Source organism: Apodemus sylvaticus, chromosome 15 (assembly GCF_947179515.1).
Source record: "Apodemus sylvaticus chromosome 15, mApoSyl1.1, whole genome shotgun sequence".
NCBI lineage: Eukaryota > Metazoa > Chordata > Mammalia > Rodentia > Muridae > Apodemus > Apodemus sylvaticus.
In genome coordinates, this window is record NC_067486.1 from 62706389 (window position 1) to 62729563 (window position 23175).

The 23175-nt window shown below is 41.3% G+C and overlaps 3 protein-coding genes across 4 annotated transcripts in view; 2 read left to right on the forward strand and 1 right to left on the reverse strand.

Moving 5' to 3' along the window:
• Positions 1-22632, reverse strand: part of Rabl3 (RAB, member of RAS oncogene family like 3) — a 37896-nt gene extending 15264 nt beyond the window's left edge. The window contains exons 1-3 of the mRNA XM_052158389.1: positions 22567-22632; positions 20637-20728; positions 578-707 (exon numbers count right to left, since the gene is read on the reverse strand). Of these exons, the coding sequence (XP_052014349.1) occupies positions 578-707; positions 20637-20728; positions 22567-22612 (268 nt within the window). The 5' untranslated portion in view covers positions 22613-22632. The remainder of the gene's footprint in view (positions 1-577; positions 708-20636; positions 20729-22566) is intronic.
• Eaf2 (ELL associated factor 2) overlaps positions 1-23175 on the forward strand; it is a 1192577-nt gene that overhangs the window by 110990 nt on the left and 1058412 nt on the right. The window lies entirely within an intron of this gene.
• Gtf2e1 (general transcription factor IIE subunit 1) overlaps positions 22728-23175 on the forward strand; it is a 28953-nt gene continuing 28505 nt past the window's right edge. The window contains exon 1 of one of the 2 annotated variants that reach the window (XM_052158376.1): positions 22728-22871. The gene's annotated coding sequence lies outside the window, so the exon portion shown is untranslated. The other variant, XM_052158377.1, reaches the window with a different exon arrangement.

Here is a 23175-nt window from a genome sequence, read left to right on the forward strand (position 1 = left end):
CAGGGTGGGAAGAGGGAAAGGGAATTTATTTTCAGGTATATTTCATGTGGGATGCCTACAGAGGCCAGGGACTATGGAGGAGTCATGGAGAGGGAGTTTAAAGGGAGATGAGTAAGTGAACTGGTTTGAGGATTAAAGGGAGTAACGGAACAGGAACGGTTAAATCTGGATTGACGTGGAAGAGCAGGGTTGAGGAAGGAGTGTGGAAAGGGAGAAATATCACTAAGACCTTTGAAAAATAGATGGAAGCCCACTACAGCTGAGCTCCTAAAATGGATATATATTACATACGTATAAATAAAACGGATATATGTTACATACGTATAAATAAAACGGATATATATTACATACGTATAAATAAAATGAAAAAATGGAGTAACCCTGACACAAGGCAGCCCCGCCCCGGTTGGCCCCAGAGGATAGTGAATGAGACTGTGGAATACGGATTTACACCAAGAGTTCTATGTTCGTCTGTGTTCTCACAGGAAGATGAGCCCAGCACGCCATGGCACTTCCTGCCAGATGATCAATATTTCTAGACCCATAAAACACGGGAGAAATAAAGAAGAACACTTACCATTTACAGAGTTGTAGAACACGGCTCTTGTGCTCTTCACGCTGCTGGCACTGCCCACAGAGCCTCCAACATCCCAGAGTTCTATATAGTAGGTCTTCTCTTCAGGGGTCCCTTCTTTGTAGTCATGAACCTGATAAGAATAATTAAAATCGTCATTAAAGCTGCGGACAAACTGGGGAGCACCCACCATTATCTGGTTCAGCTGCGGACAAACTGGGGAGCACCCACCATTATCTGGTTCAGCAAGAGCCTTCCTATCACATCCTGCTCGACTCTGGCGGTCACCTCTGTGCTTTCCTGCTTAGTGTTTACTGTTCCAAAGCTAATGCTAATCTAGGCTTTCCCCATATGTCATGTGACCCATAGTCAATGTGAAGATCTTTATCTCCTCCTACTCCTGAAGCTTTGGATCCTTCCTTACTAAGCACAAGTCTCATGACCGGATCTCACACTCTCAATGGCTTTCAACCTTTCCTAACAGGACATTCATTTGACAAAACTCCAGTCTTAGCCTCTTCTTCTTCCATTCTGAATCTAAAATTCTGCTTCCTGAACGTGGAGTTCAGAATATTACATCCTAGTCAACTGAACTGAATTTCAAATCCAAGCGTGCTCCTGGAGACAACTTTCTGCCAACTCAGCTGCTACCCACTTCCCTTTCCCTGATAATAATTTCATAGCTCTCTTCTTTTTGAAATTTCCAGTATCTCTTCTCTAGATTCAATAAAAGTTAACTTTGTTTTCTTGGACAAAATAATGATAATGATAGTGACAGCAACAGTGACAATGATAGTGACAATGACAGTGACAACAGAGACAGGGAAAGTGATGATAGTGACAGTGCCAATAATAGTGACAGTGAACATGTAAGAACTTCCTCCTGGACCATGTGAATGCTCTGCACAGTAAGCCCCGCCCCACTTCCTCATGCAGAGGTGCACTTGCACCAGTTCTTCCTCCTCTCAAGCACTGTGCCTCCTCTGCTGGATAATTTTCAACCACACACAATGCGCTTTGTCTTCCTCAGCCTCCGTGCTGATTCTCTGTTCATTTTCATAGAGAAGGCTCCCTGAAAGCTCTCTATTTCTAGCTCGATGTTTCCTTACTCTTTTCAATGTAATTTTTTGAGAGTTCAATCCATGAGTACCATACTTACATTTCCATCCTTCCCTCTCTTCCTCTCCAACTGCTACTGTGTCTGTCCCCAGCTACTGCTCCCCTGTGTAGATCTGACTAGAGCTGACCTCTTGGAGTTGGCTATCTTACCAGGGGGTCTCCCTTCCTCAGCAGCCACTGATTACATGTAGCTCTTCATCCAGAGGCGGGACCTTGTGAAATTCCCCCCACCCACACTGGCATGTCAGCTGGTAGTATAATGTAGGTATTGTTTACGTAACAATATTGTTAAAATTTCATGGGTGCAGTTTATAGAGATGACACTTTTTAAGTTTTAGCTACATATGGATATAGTAACTATTATTATTTGGGAGACACATACCACGATGTGCACATGGCAGCCAGAGAACAACTTGTGCAAGTTCACTTCCTGTACAGAGTGGGTTCCAGAGATCAAACTCAGGCCATCAGGCTTAGCAGCAAGCACCTTTCCGTGCTGAGCAATATTACAGGGCCTTACATTCTCTCTTTCAAATAGTTCTTTATTTTTCATTTTTTATGTGCCTAAGTGTTCTGCCTCCATGTATATGTGTACCATGCACATGCTGGGCACCCACACAGGTCAGAGGAGGGCACCAGATCCCCTGGAATCACAATCTCTTTAGAGCGCCTTTCTATTCGGCTTTGCATGATCGCTCTATTACACTGCTTCTGATCAAGATCACCAACTATCTCCACATTGCTAATGCCAGGGCCAAGTGAGCGTTCATCTTATCTGACCATTTACTCACTCCCTGCTTTGCAATCTTTCTTAGCTTCAGTGACACCCCACTCTGTGACACCCCACTCTGTGACACCCCACTCTGTGGGACCCCTTCTACCTCACTGAGCAGTCTGTTTCAGAGTCTCTTAGGTCCCCTTACTCTGTCACTTAGAGTGTCCTCCCACTGAGCAGTCTGTCTCTTAGGTCCCCTTACTCTGTCACTTAGAGTGTCCTCCCACTGAAGCAGTATGTTTCAGAGTCCTTAGGTCCCCTTACTCTGTCACTAGAGTGCCCTCTTCTAGTTCATGTCTGCCAGTCTCTGCTCTTTGGCAATTCCATCTACTTTTGTGATTTCAATGTCATTTATATACTGATGAATCCAAAATTTATATGAATCCTGGGAATTTCAGACTACCATATTGAGTGGGCCACGATTAGGAATGTTTAATGGCACTTTAGAGTTAATCTATCAAAACTGATATTCCTGTCTTCTTCCCAAACCCATTCTCCTCCCAGTTTTCTCATCTTAACAAAGGCAATCCTTTGGCTGAGATATTCTTGATATCTTTCCAGTAACTTAGGTCAAAACCTTAGGAGTGAACGAAGCTTGATTCCTTCCCTATTACACATCTGATCTGTCCATAAATTCTGTTCCTTTCGTCTTTAAAAACATACCCAAGATTTAATTTGTCACCTTGGCAGCTGTTACCATTTAGGTAGATATGTCTGGTAACTCCTTGCCTGAATAAATTAACGGCACAGTCTCTTGGCCAGTCTCCCTGCTAGAAGCATCCGAACCTCATTTGTTTTTCACACAGTAGTGAGAGGGATTACTTTAAAATCTGAGTGAGATTATCTCAACCTTTGGCTCAAACCACCCAGTGGCTTTCTCAGTCCTAATACACTTCAGGGTCACTGCTCATCCCTCACAGTCTAGGCTTTTGTTGCCCATTTAGCTATTCAAATATTTAACTATTTAGAAACAGATTATGACATACAATATCCAGATGTATGATGATTCAAAAGTATACACCAGAATTTTCTAAGGAACTTAAAAAATGAATATATAAAGCCAGGTGGGTTGAGTACACCTGTAATCTTGTCACTAGAGATATCGAGGCAGGAGGATCATGCATTTGAAGTTGGCCTTGTCTGTACAGAGGGACCTTGACTCACCACACCTCAGTCTCTCCCTCCCAATAAGAAAATATACGTGTCAGGCTATCAGACCCAGGCTCTTTGGGGTGGGCACTAGGCATATAAATCTCCAACTGATTCTGCTATAACTCTGTAGTGGAGAGCAATGATTTTACAGAATGGAACCATTCTGGTATTAGGCTTAGATATCCAGCCTGCCATGACCCAGCCCTGAATGGCTGAGCCTCTGATGAAAGAGATGCATTGAACATTTCTAAAGCATCTACTGGCTTTAAATAATGGTGACGACAAAGGTAAACTCAATTGTTAAAAAAAGATGTTGTGAAATCCACTAAACCTCACATATCACACTCAACAGAATGCTTTGTATTTGCTATATTCACTTGTTTAGTTCTAAATCCTTTTGGCCAGGAAAACATTTAAGTACATGTGGTGCTCTATAGATAGCCACACTGACATTAAGAAGATAAGGAACAGACTAAACCAAAGACAACAAGATAGAAAGTGATAATAGCAAGTCACAGACGTTGAAAACTCTTTTTGAGAATGGAAATTAGCACTGTGTACTGCAGTTAAAAGTATTGCTATTTTGCTACATGTCATAAATAACTGATAACACATGGCTATGTCAGATCATCAGAATAAGAATACAGGACTATGTGTGAATTACAGAGGACTGGAACCCTCCCTCTCACATTTCTATTAAACAACAAATCACAATTACACATGGGGTCATTTAATTTAAGCACTTCAGTGTAATGTTTAAAAGGAAATAAATTCAATAAGAATAATACACATTAAAAACGAACAGATGCTATCAAGTTCAACTTAGTAACTGCGCCTATAAAGTCACCCCTAGAAAGAATAGGGGAGGAGGAGTTCTTAGGAGAGATTGAAGAAAATGAGAGGTGGGAGAAGTAGAGCAACTAAGAGATGCTACGGGTATCCTGGACATTGCAGTCAGTGGGGTAAAGGTCACTGTCAACTGCTCTCTTTCCCATAACTTCTCATTTGCCTTCAGTTGGGCTCATTCCTCCGTAAAGCAGATCTTCCCCGTGCTCTGCACCATTCTCTCCTTTCCCCAACCTCCAGCCTTCATAAAAGCCTGGCTTATGACTTCAGCCTGCGTCTTTCCCTGGCCGCCCAGTCACTCCATTTGGTTTCTGTCACTAACAAGAACTCACACATCCATCGGTTAGTGCTTCCTCATTAAAGCCCAATGTTTGTTTTCTCTTTTCACTGTCTATCTCAGGTGTTTCCAGAGAAGCCTCTGTTTCCAGGGCTGCCCCTGCCCAGGCACCTCCCAGGTTTGCTCCTGTGCAGCAGGCCATCCTATTGGCTCATGCAGTAGTTCATCTCCCTACTTTGATCAATCTTCCTCTGACCCTTTAGGAACTTTAACTCTTTAAAAACAACCTCTCCCCCTACAAGGTTTTCCTTTATTTCTCTTTTAAATTCATTGGCTGTCATCATTTAGGATGATCTCTATACACACATGTATTCTAACTATCTGTGTAATTCCAAATTATCTGGAACTCAAACACTTCAGTATCAAACACTTTCTGGTTGACTTATAAACAGCTCGTAGATGCCATCTTTAGAACTGAATTTCTGAGCCGGGCGGTGGTGGCACACGCCTGTAATCCCAGCCCTCTGGGAGGCAGAAATAGGCGGATTTGTGAGTTCGAGGCCAGTCTGGTCTACAGTGAGTTCTAGGACAGCCAGGGTTACGCAGAGAAACCCTATCTTGAAAAAACCAAATCCAAAAAACCAAAAAACCAAAAAGAAAAAAAAAACTGAATTTCTTATAATCTCTTCTACCTATGATGGAACCCTTTGGGGGAGGGGCAAGTCTGTCTATCCAGTAACTCAGACCACCCGAACATCAGCATCCAGTAGGATCCCGTTTTGCACACACAGCTCATGCTCTTTTAAACAGCCATCATCTTATGCACTAGTGCTGGCTGTTGTGCTTTCTTCAGAGACAGGCATGCCCAGGAGTAGCATGTAACTACTAGGCACTGAGATATGGTCCTTCAACTGCTGAACTAACTTTTTTCTTGTAGTAAATTCAAGCCCGTCACCACGTGAAGCTAGCTGTCACCATACTGGGTGTCAGAGCATCATTTCCTTACATTCTGGGTCCATTTACTCTGTGCAGTAAGTGAGAGGTGGTAACACCATGACTAAGAACCACAGACTTTCAGGTCAAGTGGTCTGGACTTGAATCTACCCACCTGTTAGCAACACGACCTTGACAAATCTCGTAGTGCCTCTGTGCCTCACATGCCTCCTGTGCTGAGCAGGGAGGGGCACTCCCCACCCCCATGTCACAGAGCTGTTGGGTGAAATAATCAATGAAGTCCTGTGTATATGGGTTCCGAGCCACAGCAAGCTCTGGAGAAGTGGTAGCTATAGTCACTACTGCCACTTTAAAGACCATGATATACAAACCTTATCCTTCCAAGTAAATCCACTTTGTATCCCTAGGGAAGATTAAAAACTATACCTTTTTATTTTTCCCCAGTGCCTGCACATTGTTTCGTTACCCAAAGAGAAATTCAATAAGTATTGATTGTATGCAATGTACAAGTTAGAGAGTTAAGATCCCATTAAAGTGAACTAGAAATGACAAATCAATTTCCTTATTTATAATCTGCGAGAATATTAAGCTTGAAGCATCTTGTCATTATTAGGAGTAGCCTCGTGCTCGCTCGCTCGCTCGCTCATCAGGCCATTTGATTTGAGGTGACAAAGACAGAAACCAGGAGTAAGTGAAGAACGCCGCAAAATAAATCTCCCTCGTCAACTCAGTGGTGGGCACTGCATGGAATAAATGGACCCAGGATGTTACAATTACTGAGAAGATTCATTAACTCCACACAGTGCTTCAAACTGTGGTATTCTCACCTTCTTCTTCTCTATTTTAGTTGGCTCTGATGAGCTCTAAACTGAGCTAAACAGGGCAGTAGTGTCCAAGAGTTCTGAAGAGCAGGTGTTCAGGAATCCACTTTAGTCCTAGAGATCCCCCTCTAGCAGGCTCAGTAACACAGACACTGCATCTGCACTCCTAACAGGGCTTCAGAAGACAGTGTTCTCCCAAGACACTCATCAGGCCTTTATACGCTTTGATCAGTTTTCTACAGGGAACAACGGCTCATTCTATTATAATAGTCATGACTTATGCTTCTATGGCAACTTTAGATTATACTTTCAAAATGCCTGTTACTTATGTTCCACTCAGAAAACAGGTTCTTCTTGGAGAAGGAAGCCAGAGATCAACAATGCACAGTAATACAGGCGAGGTCTCTTTCAACCCTGCATGCCTTCTTCTTGAATAACATAATCAGGTCAGACTGGCTTCAAAGGAATCATCCAGCACCATGATGATTCCAGTAAGGCCAGCACACTGTTACATATGCTCTGTCTACTATAGCTTTTATTCTGGTCTCCCTTTGGGCAGTTTCACGATATCCAGAAGTCTTAGAACTAAGTTATAGATTAAACAAAACAAAACTAAGCCCCTATGGTTCAGCACGACTACAAAGGAACTCTTATCTTGGTAATCCCCAAAGCAGAGATGCTTCTCACAGACTCCCTGTTCCTTCAGTACGTCAGAACTTTGAGAACTAGCTAGTCTGGCTGATACAATCTAGGACTGACCCCAAAGCACTAACTGCAGAAATAATCAGCACCCCTCCACATGAAGGGCCTGCAGAGACGATGCCTGTTTCAGAATTTCTGCTGTTAGTTAAACTCGGACACTGTTTTCTCCTTTGAACACACATGGGGGAGGGCTTCGCTGCAGTTCTTCCCTTAGTGTCCTCTTATCCTTTGATCTCAATTTGACCTTATCCTTTGACCTTCCACCCTCCAAGAATTTCTACTTTCCTTCTGGAGTCTGACCTTATAATTACAAAATCCTGTGCTTGCTTCAGCAGCACATATACCATAATTATAAAATCCCATTCCATCTCAGCCTTACTTTTCTGTATCCTGTAACAATAACTATCTCTATCCTGAAGAAATGACTCTGTATGCCCTCTTAGATTCTGAAGAAATGACTCTGTATGCCCTCTTGGATTCTGAAAAAACGACTCTATACCTGCTTAGATTCTGAAGAAACAACTCTATGCCAGCTTGGATGCTGTTTATTCTTTGACAATCTTATTTCTGTTTTGAAAATATGAAATGCGTTGCTTATCCTCAAAGCTACTTTCAGTTAGTTACTCTGCCATTACCTAAGAGATTTGTGACCTCTGGAGTCTGGACTGCTATTTATACTTCCTTCTCTGTTCTTACTGCCAGTTGCTAGCAGTTTTCTGTGAGCATCTAGGATAGCCACTGAACCTCTATATTCATCTGGAAAACTGAGATAGCATCCCATTTATCTCTACTTAAATCACCTTAGATATTTCTTAAAATGCAGATCCCTGGGTGCCAGAAATATTTCTAAATTAGAATATCTTGAAGAAGATCCATAAACCAAATTAAAGGACAAAATCTATCAGACTGACCATTAAAATAAAAATTGTCTATATCCTACCTAACAGGAAACATATTGGAAAGACATGACATTTAAACAGTTAAATGAAAGACAGAAAAGATACAATACAGAAACATTAAAAATAGTTAGATTAAACCATTTCAGGATCAGAGAACTTAAACTTCAAGGAACAAACACTGCCAGACAGAAAACAGAAAACATTGCAGTGATAAAAAGTTAAATAAAAAGTTATCCACTGAGCCAGTAAGACTGCTCAGTGGGTAAAAGTGCTTGCTGTGTAGGTCTGAGAACTTGAGTTCAAACCCCCTGAAATCCTTCAGGCAAAATAAACAATCCCAGGGGCTGGAGAGGGGGCTCTACAGATTCAAAGCCATCCCCATCAAAATTCCAACTTAGTTCTTCATAGAGTTAGAGAAATTTGCAAATCCATTTGGAACAACAAAAAACCCAGGATGGCAAAAACTATTCTCAACAATAAAAGAACTTCAGGGGGAATCACGATCCCTGACCTCAAGCTGTATTACAGAACAATAGTGATAAAAAGTGTATGGTTCTCAACTATGAAAGAGCAATATTGATGGGCAAAATGCTTCTGAAAATGCCAACATGTGTTGAGGCATTCCTGCAGGTGCTGCTTGGTGGACCCAGGATGGGTAAGAATGAAAACTTGGTATGGCCAGACTTGGTCAGACTGGATCAAGACTTCTAGACTCTGATCCTGTGTTTTGATTTTTTCCACATTTTTAAACATAGTAGAACTTTGGGGGAAAATCTCCATGTGACAATTCTTTTAACAAAGCTTCAGGGCTGGCTACATCTAAATCCCCTTGCAAAGTAGTAAAGTGACCTTTACAATAAAAATGAACTCTGTTGACTGACAACAGAACTTAGGGCTAGGGCCTAGACAGGAAGGATACATAAAAGGCATAAGTTCTAATCACTGAACAACAGGAGACCAGTGTTAGGGCCTAAACAATGCTCAGAATACTGGGGTGGGGCGGGAGAGATTAAGGTGGAGGCTGGCTCTTAACAGAAGAGCAGAGGATCACCAGGTTGTCTGCCTACACCACTCCAGCATTCCAGTGAGCAGGCATCGTTCACTCCCTTCCACGGAAGAAAACAGGAGAGTTTTGCCCATCAGTACTGCTCTTTCACAGCTGAGAACTGCTGACATACTGGAATGTAGTAGAATACAAAACTTGAAAACACAGACATTGAAGGAATAATAGGTATCTCTGCTTTATGCTCTTTGGCAGGATTATTCTGTGAGCAGATAAACAAACAGCTGTGCCCCTCACAAAGCTGGAATGAACCAAGGTGAAAAGGAGGGCTCTAGGCAGTATCAGTCTGTCATAACCTGGTATTTCAGAGAATGCTACTGCTTTCTTCTAAACAGGATGTAAAATTCATTCCAGGTTAATCTGTCTCCATCATCCTACCTGCCTAGAACTCACAATGTAACTGTGATATAGCTACCTTTCCACCAGGTATATTGGCAGGTATGTGTGTGTGATCTCAGAACACACAGGTGATGTGATATGACCTATGACAACTGGTAATGGTGGATTCATTTACATTATTTACACTTCTATGACCAGGCCTTAGGCAAAGGTCAGTTTTAAAAACAACCAAACCAAATCAAACCAAACCAAACCAAACCAAACCAAACCAAACCAAACCAACCAAACAAGTAGCGCCTTCCTGCCTGTCCTGAGCACAAGTCAGAAAGCAGAGGGCGTCGGCTTCCACTTTGCTTCCTTTCTTTGCTCAGTAATATAGTCAAGCAGGAGTTTGCTTGTAAATGAAAGCTGTGTAAGACTATTTGTTTATTTCAAATAAAATATATTTGTATTATTTGTCATTCATACTATCCATCCATGCCACACTGTCTTCTGTACCAGGTAGTCCAATAGAAATATACCTGTTTTGTTAAAAAACAAACAAACAAAAACCACAACTGTATTGGTAGACAGGTAGGTAGATAAATGGAATAGAATTGAAGACCCAGAAATGAACCCACACATCTATGGTCACTTGATCTTTGACAAAGCAGTTAAAACCATCCAGTGGAAAAAAGACAGCATTTTCAACAAATGGTGCTGGTTCAATTGGAGGTCAGCATGCAGAAGAATGCTAATTGATCCATTCTTATCTCCTTGTACAAAGTTCAAGTCCAAGTGTATCAAGGACCTCCACATAAAACCAGATCACTGAAACTAATAGAAAAGAAAGTGGGGAAGAGCCTTGAACACATGAGCACAGAGGTAAATTTCCTACACAGAACACCAACAGCTTATGCTCTAAGATCAACAATTGGCAAATGGGATCTCATAAAATTCCAAAGCTTCGGTAAGGCAAAGGACAAAAAGGCAACCAACAGATTGGGAGAAGATCATTACCAATCCTACGTTTGATAGAGGGCTAACATCCAATATATAAAAAGAAGTTAGACTCCAGACAATCAAATAATGTTATTAAAGATGGGTTACAGAACTAAAGAAATATTCTCAACTGAAGAATATTGAATGGCTGAAAAGCACCTAAAGAAATGTTCAACATCCTTTGTCATTAGGGAAATGAAAATCAAAACAACCCTGAGATTCCACCTTACAAGGTCAGAATGGCTAAGATAAAACACTCAGGTGATAGGTCCTTCCCATTTCCATTTGCTCTGTGAGCTGATCCTGTGCCACAGCACAAATACCAGCGTGGCAAATACCATTGGAGAGAGCTGGTCTCCTAGGAGTGCCAACACAACTCTGAGCACAGGTAAAACCATTACTTCTGCTCAAATTCCTGGCCAAGAGGGATCCATCCAGAGCCATCAGGACACAGGAACCAAGGAAAATCCAGGGACAGGATCCTTCCGGTTTCCATCTGCACCCCAGAGCTGACTCTGTGCCATAGCTCTCCAAACCCAAATTCCTTCTAGAGAGAACTGGTCTCCCAGGAGTATTCACACAAAGGCTTGCAGGAAGGACAAGCCACAGTTAGAAACAACAAGACCAGCTAACAACAGAGATAACCAGATGGAGAGAGACAAGGACAAGAACATAAGCAACAGAACCCAAAGCTACTTGGTATCATCAGAACCCAGTTCTCCCATCACAGTGAGCCCTGGATACCTCAACACACCAGAAAATCAAGACTCTGATTTAAAGTCACATTTCATGATGATGATAGAGGGCATTAAGAAGGACATAAATAATTCCCTTAAAGAAATACAGGAGAGCACAGGTAAACAGCTAGACGCCCTTAAAGAGGAAACACAAAAATCCCTTAAAGAATTACAGGAAAACACAAACAAACAGGGGAAGGAATTAAATAAAAGCATCCAGGATCTAAAAATGGAAACAGAAACAATAAAGAAATCACAAAGGGAAACAACCCTGGAGATAGAAAATCTAAGAAAGAGATCAAGAGTCATAGATGCAAACATCATCAAGAGAATACAAGAGACAGAAGAAAGAATCTCAGGTGCAGAAGATACCATAGGAAACATTGACACAACAGCCAAAGAAAATGCAAAATGCAAAAAACCCAAAACATCCAAGAAATCCAGGATACAATGAGATATCTTCTATATCTAAGGATAATAGGTATAGAAGAGAGTGAAGATTCTCAACTTAAAGGGCCAGTAAATATCGTCAACAAAATTATAGAAGAAAACTTCCCTAACCTAAAGAAAGAGATGCCCATAAACATGTATACAAGAGGCCTACAGAGCCCCAAATAGATTGGAGCAGAAAAGAAATTCCTCCTGTCACATAATAGTCAAAACACTAAATGCACGAAACAAAGAAAGAATATTAAAAGCAGTAAGAGAAAAAGGTCAAGTAACATATAAAGGCAGACCTATCAGAATTACACCAGATTTCTCACTAGAGACTATGAAAGCTAGAAGATCCTAGGCAGATGTTATACAGATCCTAAGTGAACACAAATGCCAGCCCACTATACCCAGCAAAACTCTCAATTTCCATAGACAGAGGAACCAAGATATTCCATAACAAAAACATATTTACATAATATCTTTCCACAAATCCAGCACTACAAAGGATAACAGGTAGAAAATGGCAACACAAGGAGGGAAACTGCACCCTAGAAAAAGTAAGAAAGTAATCTTTCAACAGACCCAAAAGAAGATAGCCACACAAACATAAAAGTAACATTAAAAATAACAGGGAATAATAATCATTATTCCTTAATGTCTCTTAACATCAGTGGACTCAATTCCCCAATAAAAAGGCACAGACTAACAGACTGGATATGTAAAGAGGACCCAGCATTTTCATACAAGAAATGCACCTCAGTGTCAAAGACAGATACCACCTCAGAGTAAAGGGTTGGAAAACAATTTTTCAAGCAAATGGTCCCAAGAAACAAGCTGGAGTAGCCATTCTAATATCAAATAAAATCGACTTTCAACCAAAACTTATCAAAAAGATAAGGAAGGGCACTTCATACTCATCAAAGGAAAAATCTACCAAGAAGAACTCTCAATTCTGAACATCTATGCTCCAAATGCAAGGCCAACGACATTCGTAAAAGAAATTTTACTAAAGCTCAAAGCACACATTGCACCTCACACAATAACAGTGGGAGACTTCTTTAACAGTCCACTCTCATTAATGGACAGATCATGGAAACACAAACTAAACAGAGATACAGTGAAACTAACAGAAGTTACAGACCAAATGGATTTAACAGATATCTATAGAACATTTCATCCTAAAACAAAACAAAAAAAATATATACCTTCTTCGCAGCACCTCATGGTATCTTTTCCAAAATTGACCATACAATAGGTTACAAAACAGGCCTCAACAGATACAAGAAGACTGAAATAATCCCATGCCTTCTATCAGATCACCATGGACGAAGGCTGGTTTTCAATAGCAACAACCTTCCCCCCGCCCCCAAGCCCTCATACACATAGAAGCGGAACTATTCAATGATAACTTGGTCAAGGATGAAATAAAGAAAAAAATTAAAGACTTTATAATTTAATGAAAATGAAGGCACAACATACCCTTATGGGACACAATGAAGCAGTGCTAAGAGGAAAACTCATAGCCCTGAGTGCCTCCAAAAAGAAAACTGGAGAGAGCGTACACTAGCAACTTAACAGCACACCTGAAAGCTCTAGAATAAAAAGAAGCAAATATACCCAAAAGGAATAGATGGCAGGAAATAATCAAACTCGGGGCTGAAATCAACCAAGTAGAAACAAAAAGAACTATACAAAGAATCAACAAAACCAGGAGCTAGTTCTTTGAGAAAACCCAACAAGATAGATAAACCTTTAGCCAGACTAACCAGAGGGCACAGAGACAGTATCCAAATTGACAAAATCAGAAATGAAAAGGGAGGGATAACAACAGAAACTGAGGAAATTCAAAAATCATCAGATCCTACTACAAAAGCCTATACTCAACAAAACTGGAAAATCTGCATGAAATGCACAATTTTCTAGACAGATACTAAATACATAAGTTAAATTAGGATCAGATAAGCCATCTAAACAGCCTCATAACCCCTAAAGAATTCGAAGCAGTCATTAAAAGTCTCCTAACCAAGAAGATCCCAGGACCAGATGAGTTTAATGTAGAATTCTCTCAGACCTAATACTCTTCAAACTAGTCCACAAAATAGAAACAGAAGGAACACTACCCAAGTCATTCTATGAAGCCACAGTTTCGCTGTATATTTTCCCTTTGAGATGGAACAGTTTCTGTCTAATCAGGAACTTTTCACGATTTCTTTTCATAGAGGACTTCATAAGAGTTTTTTTCCCCCTACTTCTATCATGTTTAATGTTCCAAATAAATTTTAAAAACTTGTTGAGTGCATATTACTTTTAGCTTCAGAAGATATCATGTATATTTAAGAGGCATTTAACTATTATAAAATTATTTTGATGACTTTAAAAAATGTCAAAAAAATTACAAAAATACCAAAACCTCAGGTGACAGCAGATGTTGATGATGATTTGGAGAAAGAGGAACACTTCTCCATTGTTGATGGGACTGCAAACTGTTACAAGCACTCTGGAAACCGGTCTGGTAGTTCCTCAGAAAATTAGACATAGTACTACCTGAGGATCCAGCTATACCACTTCTGGGCATATACCCAAAAGATGTTCCAACATATAATAAGGAAACATGCTCTACTATGTTCATAGCAGCCTTATTTATAATAGCAAGAAGCTGGAAATAACTCAGATGTCCTTCAACAGAGGCATGATTACAGAACATGTGGTACATTTACACAATGAAGTACTACCCAGCTATTAAAAACAATGAATTCATGAAATTCTTAGGCAAATGGATGGAACTAAAAAATATCACCCTGAGTGAGGTAATCCAATCACAAAAGAACACACATGGTATGCACTTGCTGATAAGTAGATATTAGCCCAAAAGCTCAGACTACCCAAGATACAATTCACAGACTACACGAAGCTCAAGAAGGAAGACCAAAATATGTATGCTTCAGTCCTTCTTATTTTTTATTTATTTATTTATTTATTTTGAGACAGGGTTTCTTTGTATAGCCCGGCTGTCCTGGAACTCACTCTGTAGACCAGGCTGGCCTCGAACTCAGAAATCCACTTGCCTCTGCTTCCCAGAGTGCTGGGATTACAGGCGTGTGCTACCACCGCCTGGCTTCAGTCCTTCTTAGAAGGGGTCAAAATACTCATGGGAGGAAATACAGGGACAAAGTGTAGAGCAGAGACTGAAGGAAAGGCCATCCAGACACTGCCCAACCTGGGGATTCATCCCATATACAGTCACCAAACCAAGACACTATTGAGGATGCCAAGAAGTGCTTGCTGACAGGAGCCTGATATAGCTGTCTGCTGTGAGGCTCTGTCAGAGCCTGACAAATCAGAGGCGGAGGCTAACAGGCAACCATTGGGCTGTGCACAGGGTCCCCAATGGGAGAGTTAGAGAAAGGACTGAAGGAGCTGAAGGGGTTTGCAACCTCATAGGAAGAGCAATAATATCAATCAACCTGAGCTCCCAGGGACCAACCAAAGAGTACACATGGAGGGACCCATGGCTCCAGTTACATATGTAGCAGAGGATGGCCTTATCTAGTATCAGTGGGAGGAGAGGTCTTTGGTCTTGTGAAGGCTCGGTGATGCCTCAGTGTAGGGGAATGCCAGGGCGGGAAGGTGGGGGAGCACGCTCATAAAAGCAGGGGGAGGGGAGATGGGATAGGGGGTTTCTGGAGGGGATAACATTTGAAATGTGAATAAACAGTCCAATTAAAAAGAATTAAAAACCCTGTCTCTAAAAGAAAAAAAAGAAAAAAAATTAAAAACTCTCAAGTGTGTATATAATATCAAAACAGGCAGAATTAAACAACATCGAAAGACAAATTGACATAAATAGTGAAATATTTTAACATTTATTCCTTATTAATGGCCTTATTAATGATGCAACAGATAAGAAAAAACAATGCAGTAGAGATAATTAAAGTGCTTACTAAGCTTGATGTAATAGACAGAACCCTGCACATAGTAATGACAGAGCACACATGTGTGCTTTGTTTCTGACTTAGAGATGAGCTACTTAACAAATAATGAACAAAACCAACCCTAAAACAAGACATAAGGAAATACCAGTCAACTTTAAAGGATGGGATTATATAGTAGATATTCTCTGAGCACATGAATGTAAACTAGAAACCAGCAATTACAAGATCATCAACACTATCAAATGTTTGGAAATTAGGAAGCACATTTCAAATAACAAAGGAGCCAAAGGAGAAATCACAATGGAAATTGGGCAATATTTTGAATTGAATGATAACGAAGCAGCTAACACTGTGTTTAGACAGACGTTTGGTGCCTCTGAGCTCTGTAAGAAGCGTGAAAGAAATCAATGCAGCAACTACTCATTTCAAGGAGGAGCTTGAAAAGAGAGTAAATTAAATCTAAAGAGGTATGGGCTCTACCGTGAAACTCAAAACAAACCTAGGGATGGAGAGACTGCACAGCTGAAGTCCTGACGGGCAGGCGTGAGGGCCTGAGTTCTCTCTCCCAGCACCCCTGTTTTCAAAGCTGGGATTGGTTGCATGCGCTCATAATCCCAAAGTAGGATGGGCAGAGACTGACTCCTGGGGGTTGCTGGCCAGACAGCCTAGCCCGCTTGGTGAGCTCCAGGCCAGTGAGAGACCCTAAGGCCAATGAGAGACCCTATCTCAAAAGACAAGATGATAGATAGTTCCTGAGGAATGACACTCAAGGTTAACTTCTGGCTTCCACGCGAGTTCCCATTTTTCCCACACCCCCTTGCATACGCACCTACACACATGTGCAATATATCCCTAAAAAACACAGAGCATATAAAGAAAACAACAAAACTGAAATGTGTCTTTGCTAGACCATGGCAAACTGATCAAGAAAATAAAACTCAGGTTGGCTTGCCTCTAACTCCAAGAACCTGAGTTCCATTCCCAGATCCCACATGGTGGAAGAAGAAAACACTGCCCTCCACATGTGTGCCATGCTACGTATGCCCCACGCATAAATACACATTTTAAAAGCAAAGCTATCAATTACTTATATGAGAATAAAAAAAGAAAGAAAGAAAGAAAGAAAAAGAGAAAATCATCTATACTATAGATACTAACTCTCCTACAGATTTTAGATGATTTGCAGTAGTGAGTGTATTGTTGAATTGTATCATTGGAAGCAACTAAGGCAGAGAAACAATGTTTAGCAATTCTTGATATGAACAAATTCTTTTTCAAACACAAATCTCCAAAATTGATAAGGGAAGAAATGCAATCATTTTGTTTTCTTTATTGAACTTAAAAACTTCCCACGTAGAATATCACTGGTTCAGTTAGTTTCACATGTAAATTCAAATGATAAACAACATCAATCTTATAAAGCTCTTCGGAAGAACAGGTTAGCACAGTATCAAAGTCCCATAAGAAATTAGAAAAAGTCAAGTAATAGGCTAATACTTCTCATGAATTTAGGTGCAAATATCTGAAACATACCCTAGATAATGGGTTCTAGATACTAGAAAACTGTTCTAGACTAATATGTCAAGATCAGCTTGGAGAGGTCAGGGCTGGAGAGATGGCTCAGGGGTTAGAGCTCACTGGCTGCTCTCCCAAGCATCTGGGCTCCGTTCTCAGTACCCACAGAGACAACGAAAGCAAGGCTGTAACTCCAGTTCTTAAGGGTCCTTTGCCCTCTTCTGGCCTCTGAAGGCACTGGAACACGTGCTACATAGCTATAAAATACAGGCACAACACCCTAGACAAGTACAAATAAGTGTATAAAAGAATCCAAGAGATACACAGAGAGACACATGCACACATAGAGACAGACAGGCAGACAGACAGACAGAGAGTGAGAAAGCTTGGATTTAGTATAGAATGGCAAGGTGTGTTTAATGTATAAAATCAAGAAACAGAGTAAAGCAGGAAAATAATTATTATGAAGACAGAATAAATAAAATTCAATGACCATTTAGGATACAAACTCTCATCAATAAATTAGTACAGTAAAGTTTTAAAATAATATATATGTACAAGAAATTCTACATCTGATCTAGGATATAATTCAGTGGTAAGATGCTTTTTGGTATTTACAAATCCCTAACACCACAAACAAATATAAATTCTATATAGACTCTGTGCTTAATGTGGTATACTGAAAACTTCCCCTGGGATTGGGAATGAAATACAGATAGTTCTTACAGGCATACCTATTCTAAAATGTATTGATCTTAGCCACTTTAGTAAGACACGGTCAAAGTGCACAAGGCAAAAGGCGATCTCATAAACCTACTTGGCTCTGGGTGGGAACAGGAATGAAGGGTGGGCTAGGATAAAAGGAAGGGCAGAAAACTATGCCAAAGCAAGGTATGATGTAATTTTTTTCTCTCTTATAAACGATATAAGTATGCCTCAGGTGGTATATTGATTAGTTTAAGATAACTCTTTAAGTAGAAAGGCAATTGATCCAGGATCTAAGTTTCTTTTTAACGTGCTGTGATCTTTCACAGTAAGGGAGTTAGTAAAGTCTAAAGAAAGTGTTGTCAGAACCCCTCTCAAACCTAAACAAAACTGCATTTGAATTCATTGCTTAGAACCTAGTTTTCTTGCATAGCCGAGACTGTAAGAACATAGAAAGCTAAAATGATATAGTGCATTTCGACTCCAATAAAAATATTTGAGAGGGAGGAAGGCGAGAGGGAGAGAGAGAGAACATAATCTAGTGAGAGAAGGAAAGGAAGGGAAATGTCTAGATGCTGGAAATGAAGAAACATTATGGAGAGGACATGGATACAGACAGCTTCAAGCAAGTGCTTGGAGTCTCACCGCTGTCCAGGAATAGCAGACTCATTTCCAGCTTTTAAGGATGCGTGGGTGAGTGATAAGGATCCCACTGCCATGTCCATCTTGAAATGGGAACCCTTGATGAGCTCCTCAGTCAGGGGAGGAGGAGGCTATAAGAACTGTCCTAGAGGAGGGATTCTCGTCAGGGACTGTGTGTGGGGGTGTGTGTGAGAGGTGGCTATGCATACTGATAAAAGATATGCATGAAATGGAAGCCTCAGGCTGGGAGGTGGGAGGCCAGGACACTCAGATGCCACAGGAAAGCTGAGACAGAAATTCTGAGTGCCACTGAAATTGTTAGGGCTCTGGCAGTTACAAAGACAAACAAATCAAGGATCCTTGCACAAAAGAGCATACTTCCTTCTGTAAAGAGGCATGGGGTTCTTTTGGTTTTTGTTTTTAGAAAAACCAGAAACAGAACTGGAAAGATGGCTACTGGTTAAGAGCACCAGCTATTCTTTCAGAGGACCTGGGTTCTCTTCCTAGAATTCACATATGGCAGCTCTATGGGAATTTCAGTCCCAGGGGATCTAACATCTTCTGGCCTCTGTAGGCACTGCACACATGTGGTACACAGACATGCATTTGGGTAAACATGGATGCACACAAAAACATCTATAAAGGATAGAACATTTTCCAAGAATTACAAATCATACAAAATGTATTTTTGTATAAAGTAGAATAACATATATAACAAATAGCATAGTTACTTCTCCCTAAAAAAAAAAAAAACAAACTACAATCCAAAAGGAACTACAAAATGACTAAAAAATAAGTTAATTAAAAATGAAATCCACAATGAAAGTGAGATTTTGAAAAACTTGAATATTGATAGAAAGTTGTTATTGAATTTAATTTATATTACTTAAACAAAGTGTATATATTAACATTATATTAAGCACGGTTGAGAGATGTTTTGTCAACTGGAAGGCAGGTATGAACGCATATTCCAGAAGGCAGTGAGAAAAAAATGAAAAAAAAAATATATATGGGGATGGAGTTCAAAAATTAAAAACAACAAATCCACTAGAAAGTCAATAGGAATGTGGGGAGGGAATGAAGACAGACAGACAGACAGACAGACAGACAGACACATATACACACACACACACACACACACACACACACACACACACACACACATACACACACGAGAGGGCATCCTCTGAGGAATGAAGATATGAGCAGGACTTCTGAGTAGAAGACTGATATAGACTAAGACATAGATTATGTTAGCATTATTGCAAAACAGTACACACACAAAAATAAATAAATAAATAAATAAATAAATAAATAAATAAATAAAATAAAAATCTCTAAAAGCAGCTGGTGAAAATTCCCCTAAGAGGGAATAACTAATTGAATAGAAAAAATTTAGCCAACATGTCAGAGTCTACACCACCCAGCATCAAAGAACAAAGGAAAACAGCTATTAATACAACTATCATTTTTTAATTTGTTCCCATTTTCTTTGTTTCCTGTGTGTATGTTTGTGGGAGTGCATGTGCATGGGGAGGCCAGAGGTCAACTTGCTGGAGTCAGTTCTTTGCTTCCATCATGTGAATTGGTGGGAATCGAGCTTGGGTCCTTAGCTTTGATGGCAAGGGTGTTGACCTGGTGAGTTGTTTTAACAAGGCCCTGAATTTGTTCTTAATTCAGTGGTAAGAAGACATGCCAACAGATGACAGACTTGCCCAGAATTAGACATTATTAGACATTAATTTAGTGGAAACTGTACCAAGTACCTTTTGCCTTTACACGGCATGACTAGGCCCAAGTCTGCAGTCCTGGAGGTTTGGGCAGAATCATTTATGGAAGATATTAGCTTTCTTATTTATGGAGGATATTAACATTATCACTTAAAATCTAGTGATTAAAATGAAAGCCCATGCAATCAGACAACTGGGCTCATGAGTTTAGCTTCTCATGAGCTGAACAAACTTGGTTGTTGTTTACTCCTCGATGACTGAGTTTGTATTTGTATCTCATGGTGTAATAAAGATGAAAAAAGGAGTGACAGGACAGACACACACTAGGAGCTAAATCAATCCCTTATTAGTGTTAATTTTAATTAAGTCCTATAATTTAATCACCGGATTTGAAGGACTTATGCTTAGTATGAGGAAAAACTAAGTAAGAACACGTACTCTGATATCCACTGAGCAGCCCACAGTCCACGACGGATTTCCTAACACTTGATTATGGCACAGAAGATGGACGAGTGAAGACTTCCCAACACCTGTGAAGATACAAGGTCTCTAGTCAGCTGAACATGCAACCCCAAATGGGACATTCATACTACCTCTTCTAAGCCAGGAAACAGCTCCTAAATTGCTTGAATACTTTCAGTGACAAGAACCATGATACCATGGTGCCATACTCAAAGGACTTCAGTGCCTACATAGAGGTCTTAGGAAAGCAGCTAGCCACATGGTCCCAGACTTATCCTCCGAATGATGATGATGATAATCCTACTCTGTGTTTCATCATGCCCTTTAATTTTGAAACAGGGCTTTACCTTTTAGATCTCTTGGGTTCAGGCAATCTTTTCATTAACACTAAAGGGCACCGCTTCAAGAGCTAGGTGGGGAGGAAAGGGATGAGTCTTCTATTTACATGTATACAAGTTTTTACTTAATGGTGTGGAGTGACTCATTCATTTAACTGGCTGTTGTTAACGGTATCAAAAACTTAGGAAATCTCTTTGTGTGTCATATCATATATGGACCTATCATTCATATCTACTTATTATAAAAACTCTATTACCAACAAGTGAGAAAGTATCAAAAAACAACCTCACCTTAGACCACTATTGCCAGCCATATGACGTTTTTCTATTACCATGTTGTTACGGTGATCATATACAAAGTGTACTTAAAAACAAAAGAACAGCGTGGGGATCAGTGCTTGCCCTACATTCATGAGGACCCGAGTTGTGTCCACAGAGCTGACACACAGCAGCCAGGCATAGAGACGCTTCAGTAAGGTCAGTGCTGGGCAGGCAGAGAGAGGCATCCCTGACGTTTGCGGGCCTGACAGCGGCAGCCTAGGGGCTCCAGACCAAGGGGAGAACCAGTCTTAAAAAAGGAAGTTGGTGGCTGTAGTGGCTATTCCTGGTTGTCAACTTGACTATATCTGGAATGAACTACAATCTAGAACTGGAAGGCTCACCCGTGATCCTAATCTTGAAGCTGGGAGATACAAGTTTCGGACCTGGATCTTGAGGCACAGTGGCTATGAATCCCAGGAGACTAAGGCAAGGAGATCTCTGAGTTCAAGGTCATCTGGGACAAATCAAATCTTAGATCCAGGTTTAGTGGCACAAGCCTTTAATCTGGGCCACACCTTCTGCTGGAGACCTACATAAGGGCATTGGAATAAGATTCTTCTTCGCCTGCTTGCCTTGTGGGACTGAGCAACTGCTAGATCCTTGGATTCCATTCACTGCTGCTGCTGACCATTGTTGGGGAGTTGGACTATAGAGTGTTAAGTCATCAACAAATTCCCTTACTACATAGAGACTACCCATTAGTTCTGTGACTCCAGAGAACACTGACTAATACAGTGGCAGAGGCCACTCTATTCATTTTAGACCTGCCTTGTTTATATAGTGAGTTCTAGGCCAGCCTGATATACAGCGCCAGTTCTACTTTTAGTCGGGACGACTTAACGAGACCACGATTTACCCCACACCCTAGCAACAAAGCTAGCGGTGGAAGAGCTGGAATGTTTGTTGTGGCTCCTGGTAGGAGCACTTCCCCCTCTGGAACCAAAATATGTAGGCCAGCATAACCTAGAGTTGTGGGGACAGGAAGCAAAATCTTTCCTAGAGGGTCACTAGGAGTGAGTGGAATTAGTCCCTTTTCCACTCCTTGATTCTGCGCCCCCCACCTCCCGCCACGCCACCACGTCGACAAAAGGAGCAAAGTCCTCTGGGAAGTGTAGTTTTAAGGTCTTGAAAGGCATTTCAGCCGTGGACCCAAGCGCTAGGAAGCTAGGGGGTAAAACAGCGAAGAGTGAGGGGTATCTGGAAGCTCGGGCGTGTTGGTAGTCCCAGACGTGGGTCAAACGGCTCACCTGAGTCTCCCAACACCAGAACCTTCACCCGATCCAGGGACGCCATCTTGCCACGATTTCCTTGAGGTTGACGCCCGTTCCTGGATTTTCACCAATCAGAGCAGGGTTTGTGGGCAGGACAAATCATCTCATTGGCTGGTCAGAGCGTGACTGATCGAAAGCTTCGCGGTGCGGATTAACGGGCGGTTTCCAAACTGGTCGCAGGAATTAGGCGTTCGTCCTTGTCTCTGTGGCTTGTGCTGGCTGAAGCCGGTAGTTGAGGTGCCGAGGGCGGCTGTAGTGGGAGTGTTCGAGCATCCACTTGGGTAAACCTCGTTCCCCGGTCCTTGTTCCCGGTTTCTTACCCGGCGTGGCATTTCATGGTTTCTCCTATCCGTCCCCCTCCTTATCTAGACCCCTCTCCTCGGCCACCTCTTCTTTGGTCCTCTTCTTAGTCTTCCAAAGAACCACTGCCCCGGAGCGGCCCATGTGCGACCTCGGGTAGGACGGGCTTGGCGGCGTCGAGTGTGGCCCGGGGAAGCCCCTGTGCGCCTGTGAGGGACTGCGGGGTCTCGGGGTCTGGACACGTCTGAGCACAGCTGATGGAGGCCGCCTCGGCCCGGAGCTGTC